The following is a 6929-nucleotide window of genomic DNA, read 5'->3' on the forward strand; positions in this document are numbered from 1 at the left end:
TAAAAGCTGTTTGCATTTCTTGGCTCACAGTTCTTTCCTCTAGCTTTAAAGTATATACTCCAAACTCTTATTCCACGGTTATAGCCCCTTTTCCTGACTTTGATCCTCTTGCCTCCCTCCTTTAAGTACCCTTGTGATTACATTGGGCCCATCTTGATAATGCAGGATCATCTCCCCATCTCAAGATTCTTAACTGTATCTCATCTGTAAAGTCCCTTTTGCCATATAAAGTAACATATTCACAGGTTCTGGAGATTAGGAAATAAACATCTTTGGGGGACCATTATTCAGCCCACACAATAACTTTCTAATAATACTCATGACTCTGAGTTCTTATGAAGATACTACATATATATATAGAGAGAGAGAGAAAGAAAGAAAGAAAGAGATACCAGTAAATGAATGAGAGAATAAATGAACAAACACCTTTTAGTCATTCAAAATTATTTATTATTGAGCTTAATACCTACAAAGAAATGTTTTAGACTATCTGCAATAGAAGTCCAGGATACTAGTGTTTATTCTACAAATTTGACTCTTCTTGGTCTCAAAGCAAATTCTTTGCCATATTAAAAAGACAGTTATTTCATTTATTAGCATAAAATTAAGACAAGAGGAGAAGACAAGCCTGCTTCATCATTCTATTTAAGATATTTGGATACAAAAATGGCCCACAGAGCAGCAACACAGACACACCCCCACACAAAGAAGTTATGCTGGTCAGTGGAATTATTTGGTGGTCTGGTAAACCTATCTGAAGCAGGCCCTCTGGGTGAATAACTGTCCTGTCGTCTCCAGAAGGCTTGAGTTCCACTGGGGGTCCCATATCTATGTGCAGCTGTGTGGCCTTCCCTCCGTGTGGGCTGTGTGTCTGTACCCTTTGTGGCCTGAAGACCTGTCCCTTGTGAGGCTCGAGAACCTACCTCCTGCTTTGACTGTTGGCCGGCCACTGTGGCCTGAAGACCTGTCCCTTGTGAGGCTCGAGAACCTACCTCCTGCTTTGACTGTTGGCCGGCCACTGTGGCCTGAAGACCTGTCCCTTGTGAGGCTCGAGAACCTACCTCCTGCTTTGACTGTTGGCCGGCCACTGTGGCCTGAAGACCTGTCCCTTGTGAGGCTCGAGAACCTACCTCCTGCTTTGACTGGTGGCCGGCCACTGTGGCCTGAAGACCTGTCCCTTGTGAGGCTCGAGAACCTACCTCCTGCTTTGACTGGTGGCCGGCCACTGTGGCCTGAAGACCTGTCCCTTGTGAGGCTCGAGAACCTACCTCCTGCTTTGACTGGTGGCCGGCCACTGTGGCCTGAAGACCTGTCCCTTGTGAGGCTCGAGAACCTACCTCCTGCTTTGACTGTTGGCCGGCCTTTGTGGCCTGAAGACCTGTCCCTTGTGAGGCTCGAGAACCTACCTCCTGCTTTGACTGTTGGCCGGCCACTGTGGCCTGAAGACCTGTCCCTTGTGAGGCTCGAGAACCTACCTCCTGCTTTGACTGTTGGCCGGCCACTGTGGCCTGAAGACCTGTCCCTTGTGTGGCTCGAGAACCTACCTCCTGCTTTGACTGGTGGCCGGCCACTGTGGCCTGAAGACCTGTCCCTTGTGAGGCTCGAGAACCTACCTCCTGCTTTGACTGGTGGCCGGCCACTGTGGCCTGAAGACCTGTCCCTTGTGAGGCTCGAGAACCTACCTCCTGCTTTGACTGTTGGCCGGCCACTGTGGCCTGAAGACCTGTCCCTTGTGTGGCTCGAGAACCTACCTCCTGCTTTGACTGTTGGTCAGCCAACCTTAGAGCCTGAGAGTATGTCCACTGGGCAGCCTGTGATCTTGTCTCCAAGGTTGATTTTGAAGCTGCCAACCCTGAATGTAATGGGCCTACTGCTCGTGTTGTCTGCAAGTTTGTCCACCCTGGGGGAAGTGCTGTTATTACTTTGAAGATCTGTGATCCTGTTCCACATGCAGCCTGCTGTTGTGCCCCTGGTATAGGTTGTTGGCCTGTCTCCTGTTTGGGCTGAGGGCCTGCCACAGGCACTTGGCTTCCAGCAGTGGCATGGCTAGGCCCTGACCTCTCATGCTTAGAAGAACACCCACTCCCCTGAGCCTTCTTTGCCTCAGCTGACTGGTTTCTGGTTTGCTTTTGGCCATGTATGTCACCAATGTGAGGCAAGGAGCTGCGAATCTCCATGGAGGTGAAAGGGGATTTTGATGGTGTTGTCATGCCATTTTGTATGATCTGCACACAGAAGCCCAGAGAGCATGCTTCACAATTGGCCATGTCATGGGACCCTTCCAGAGGCACCTCTGGAATCACCGGTATCTCCGAAAACTTCTTGATGCCATCTCCGTAGTATTTCTCCTTAATACGCCACACCAGGTTGTTCAAAATCCTCATGGCACTCTCTGGGGAGAACTCAGGCTTCTCAAATTGAGACTGGCAACACTTCTTGCACCTCTGACGAAAGAGCCTCATAAGTACCTGGCCCTGGGACCTCTGGTTCTCCAGGTACATGTGACATACAGTCTGCACTTGGGCGGAATACCAGTTTCGCTTGCATGAGGAACACCAGAACCTGCAGACAGAAGATAGAAGCCCATTGTTCCCTCAGCTGATTGTGGACCTGAGGGCAATGGCCCTGCCTTGGTTTCTAAGATCCTTTTCAAGTTGAAAAAGTGAATGTGATAATGACAAATTGACAAATAAAAATAAAAGAAACTGCATTTCAAATAAAGCTTTCTCCTGTGATGCCCCTGAGCTTTCACTCATATATGGTTCTAAGTCTGCCTCTTTGCCAGGAAAAGATCTCTGGATATTTCAGAAGGAAAAACATTCCTGCCATCTGCCAGCAAAATTTGGTTCTCACAGTGGTCCGAGAATACTCATAAGATACAGCAATTCCCCCTTATCTGCAGAGGATATGTTACCCCACCCCACTGTGCCTGAAACTGTGGGTGGCACCAACTCCTATATATATGTTTTATTTCCTGTACATACATGCTAAAGTTTAATTTATAAATTAGTCACAGGAGATTAACAACAATAACTAATAATAAAAAATAATAATTATAATAATACTTTCCAGTAATTTTTATATTTTTCACACAAATTTCTTTTCCTCTCTTCACAATTTCATGGATAGAAGATTCATTTTTACCATAAGTCATAGCAATCTCAGCACACAATTTTTTACTTTCTTTAAGAAGTCAAGCTCTTTCAACTTTTCACTCAAAGAAGTACTTTATAGTTTCTATTTAGCATATCTGAATTGCCAGCATCATTACTTTGGGGCCATTATTAAGTAGAAGTAAAATAAGGGTGACTTGCACACAAACAATGTGATACCATCACAGTCAATCTGATCACCAAGACTGCTACTAAGTGGCTGATGAGTGGGGAGCATTTATAGTGTGGAGATGTTGGACGAAGGAATCATTCACATTCTGGACGGGTTGGAGTGGAACTTCATGAGATTTTATCTCTACTCAGAACAGTATATGACTTAAAACTTATAAATTTTTTATTTCTGGAATTTACCATTTACTATTTTAGGACTGTAGTTGACTGTGGTTAGCTAAAACCACAGAAAATGAAACTGCACGTAAAGGGGAATTGCTGTACCTATTTTAAGGCAGGCACTATATAATTGGTGTTTTACAATGTTATACCATTTCATCTTTAAAGTCTCCCTCTGACATAGATATCATTGGGCCCAATATCCAGATGAGAAAATTGAGTCACAAGGGGTCTATAAATTGCTCAAGAACATATAAGGTAAGTAGTAATAGAGTCATGTGTAACTCCCTGGACATTTTAAACCAGCCTTGTTTATTTGCCTACGATACCACAGCACCTCTAATGAGCAACATGGCTTGTCTTGCACTTAGAAAACTAACTTTAGGACCTGGGGCCAGACCCACCCAGTCCATACTTCACATCAAGGGGACCTTGGAAAAAGCACTTCCCTCCTCAAAGCCTCAATTTTTATTCCCCCAAAATGAAAAATATTCAAGGATTATATCATCATCATGAAATGAGATGGTATATAAGAAAGCAGTTTGTACACTACAAAATGCTTTTCAAAAACAAGTTGATAGTTTTCAAAAGAATGCCAATAAGTTGCTTTTCCCATATCTGAATGACTTTCAAATCAATTCATCTGAACAAGAGAAGCACCTTCCTGTTAGAGCACCTCCAGGGGCTCTGCTGGTGTGGAGAGAGGTACTCTTGCACAGCTAACTGGCTTAAAAAGCAGAACAGAAGGACTGCTTCATGCCAGTGCCTTGAAAACTGCTCTGCAGAGCCCCAGAGGCTTTGTTTAAAAATGGGTTCAGCCACTAAAAACATTATATTTTTTCTATGTAGGCTACATATTACCGTATTCCCCCATGTATAAGATGCACTTTTTCTTTGAAACATTTGGGGTCTAAAAACTGGGTGCGTTTTATACAGTGGTTGTAGATTTTTTTAACTTGCGTTTCCCACTTTTTCACGCTTGTTTTTGAGCTCGTTGTTGATGGTAGTGATTTGTCATCAGACACAGATGAGGACACTTTAATGGATAGGAGTTTTGACAGCGATGAGGAGTTATATGTTTTATAATGAATAAAACTTGAGTTCAATAACTTTGTGTAATACATTTTTTTTTCAAATTTCAGGCCCCAAAATTAAGGTGATCTTACACATGGGGAAGATCATGTTCTATAATATGTGATATATGTTCTATAATATGTGATATGTGAATATGTTATTGATAAACATACTACAAATAAATTTTATATATATATTATTTATATATAAATGCATTATCATATGAGAATAGAGAAGGAACCCTCGTTCTGCCTAGGAAGACCAGAAAATGCTTTAAGGAGGTGACACAAGTTGGTCCTTAAAGAATGAATAAGGAAGGAGGAAGGAAGGCCTGCCAAATGAGCAGAAATCAGGGACAAGGGAATAGAAGTCTGAAAATGCATGGCATGACTAATAATTCTTAAGATGGGATCAGAGGCCTTGACTGGTTAGCTCAGTCACTTAAGAGTGTCATCCTGACACAACTAGTTGTGGGTTTGATCCCTGGTCAGGGCACACACGAGAAGCAACCAAACAATGCATGATTGAGTGGAACAACAAATGCTCCCCTTCCCCCCTCTCCTCTCTCTCTCTCTCTCTCTCTCTCAAAGTCAGTAAAAGTTAAGGCCTGGCCAGATAGCTCTGGAGCATCGTCCCAGAGCATGGAGCTTACCAGTTGCCAGCTCAGTTTCCCCATCAGGGCACATACAGGAGCAGCTCGATATTCTTGTCTCTCTGTCTCTCCTTGCCTCTCTCAATAAAATAAAAATGGATCAGAGGATGCCTGAGGCAGGGAAGCAGGATAACAGATGAGATAGAATGTAGAGTGAAGGTCCCTGTGTACCATGTCCAAAGGAAAGACTTAATTGTCCAGACCAACAAATCTCACCCTCTTAACATGGGCAAGGAACACAGTTGGTTCCAGCAACATGGAGGCTCACTGGAGGTTAGAGAGGGAGATGAATACTCAGGGAAAAGCAGTAATTAGGGATTCCAGGGACTAGGGTTTAGATTTCTTTCTTGTAGCAAAATTCCCTTCTGTTTCCCCAGGCTTTCAGTGAAGAAAGGTTCAAACTGATTGCTTGGCATTCATCAGTTCTTGGAGCATGAAGGGAAGGCCCTGATCCAGGCTGGTTGTGAGCAGGGCCAGCAGGGCTGCGCAGCCTGGGGAAGCCAGTCAGGATGGGTGGGGGAGACATAAGGCACTAGATAGAGGCAGTCTGAAGCAGAGGAGGTGGGGAGGGAATAGGACAGATCAGATTTATGAAATTTGGAAGCATTCCTCAGAGATTTCCAGAAATATTTAGGGAAGAAACCTAATTTAAAAAAAAGTGAAGCTACCTGCAGTTAAGCAAAATGGAGGCCTGAAGTCTTATTAAGACCCTAAAGAACACTGACCACAAAGGGACAGAAAGCCTGGTGGCATTTGTTCTCTTAACAGTCTCTCAATCAATGCTAAGCTGAGCCTCTTCGCCTAGGAAGACCCACGGTCACCCAAACGCTCACGTACCTGCCAAATGCTTTCTGCTGGTATTGCTTCCACCCTTGGGCCACACGGTCTGGCTGAAGAGTCTCACTCAACCTCAGGGTCCATCGGGCCCTGGGTTTCACTTCCTGGATCAGTTCTTGAAATATCTGCTCCCATTTCTCAACATCCAAAATCACTTTCTCTTGATGCTTGGATTTCATGTTTAGTGTGTAGAATTCAGTTTCATTTACTTCCCAGCAAGAGGAAAAAGCAGTTTCAGTTTCTATTTCCAGATGCATGTCACTTTTAAGTTTCTATTCAGGCTGTTTGAGTACACAGAACAAGTCTTTCTTCCGAGGACAGGGGGCAGCAGAGTTTTGCTAATTTGTGAACAGACCTTGTTAAGAGACATCTGAGTACAGAGCTCTGCTCTAGATTCTGGGGCACCAATAACTTAGCTTTTATTTAACTTTTCTCATATGTCACACTGTTCAAAGTGCCATGCTAAGCACTGGGACAAGCACCATTGGCTAAGAAATAGCTCCTAATCCCATAGGTGTGCAAACCCTTGTGCAAGCTCAGGGGGTGTCTAGGGGGAACACGTGTCCAACACTTGTCTCATGTACCCTGTGAACCCTCACCACAGTCCCTGGAGGGGGATTATTACTGGTATTCTTCATATGAGCACCCTAGAGAACTGGGGTACCTTGCTCAAGCCATCTAGCTAGTAAGCAGCAGAGGTGAGACTTGAACTCAGCCAAGCCTGTATGACTCCAAAACCTGCAATGTCTCCACCTACCTCCCTCCTGAGGAGAAGCTGGAAACAGTGTTTCACCCTCCAAGGTGGCACTCTGGAGCCAGTGTTAGATGCACCAGCTTGAAAACTCTATCTAGCAGTTTAGTCT

General features: G+C 44.3%; 1 protein-coding gene across 1 annotated transcript; it reads right to left on the reverse strand.

Moving 5' to 3' along the window:
* Positions 1-437: 437 nt before the first annotated feature.
* RTP4 (receptor transporter protein 4) lies at positions 438-6333 on the reverse strand. The gene is made up of 2 exons (XM_066241518.1): positions 6067-6333; positions 438-2562 (listed from the first exon to the last, which is right to left on the reverse strand). The coding sequence occupies exons 1-2, from the start codon at positions 6321-6323 to the stop codon at positions 642-644; spliced, it is 2178 nt and encodes a 725-aa protein (XP_066097615.1). The 5' UTR covers positions 6324-6333; the 3' UTR covers positions 438-641.
* Between the last annotated feature and the right edge of the window lie 596 nt (positions 6334-6929).

This window comes from Saccopteryx bilineata, chromosome 8, assembly GCF_036850765.1.
Source record: "Saccopteryx bilineata isolate mSacBil1 chromosome 8, mSacBil1_pri_phased_curated, whole genome shotgun sequence".
Lineage (NCBI taxonomy): Eukaryota > Metazoa > Chordata > Mammalia > Chiroptera > Emballonuridae > Saccopteryx > Saccopteryx bilineata.

Excerpts from the sequence above, each read along its gene's own strand:
- RTP4 (XM_066241518.1), bottom strand. The coding sequence starts at position 6,323 with ATGCATCTGGAAATAGAAACTGAAACTGCTTTTTCCTCTTGCTGGGAA. Across the intron at positions 2,563-6,066 it reads CAGCAGAAAGCATTTGGCAG|GTTCTGGTGTTCCTCATGCA; the intron begins GTACGTGAGCGT and ends TTCTGTCTGCAG.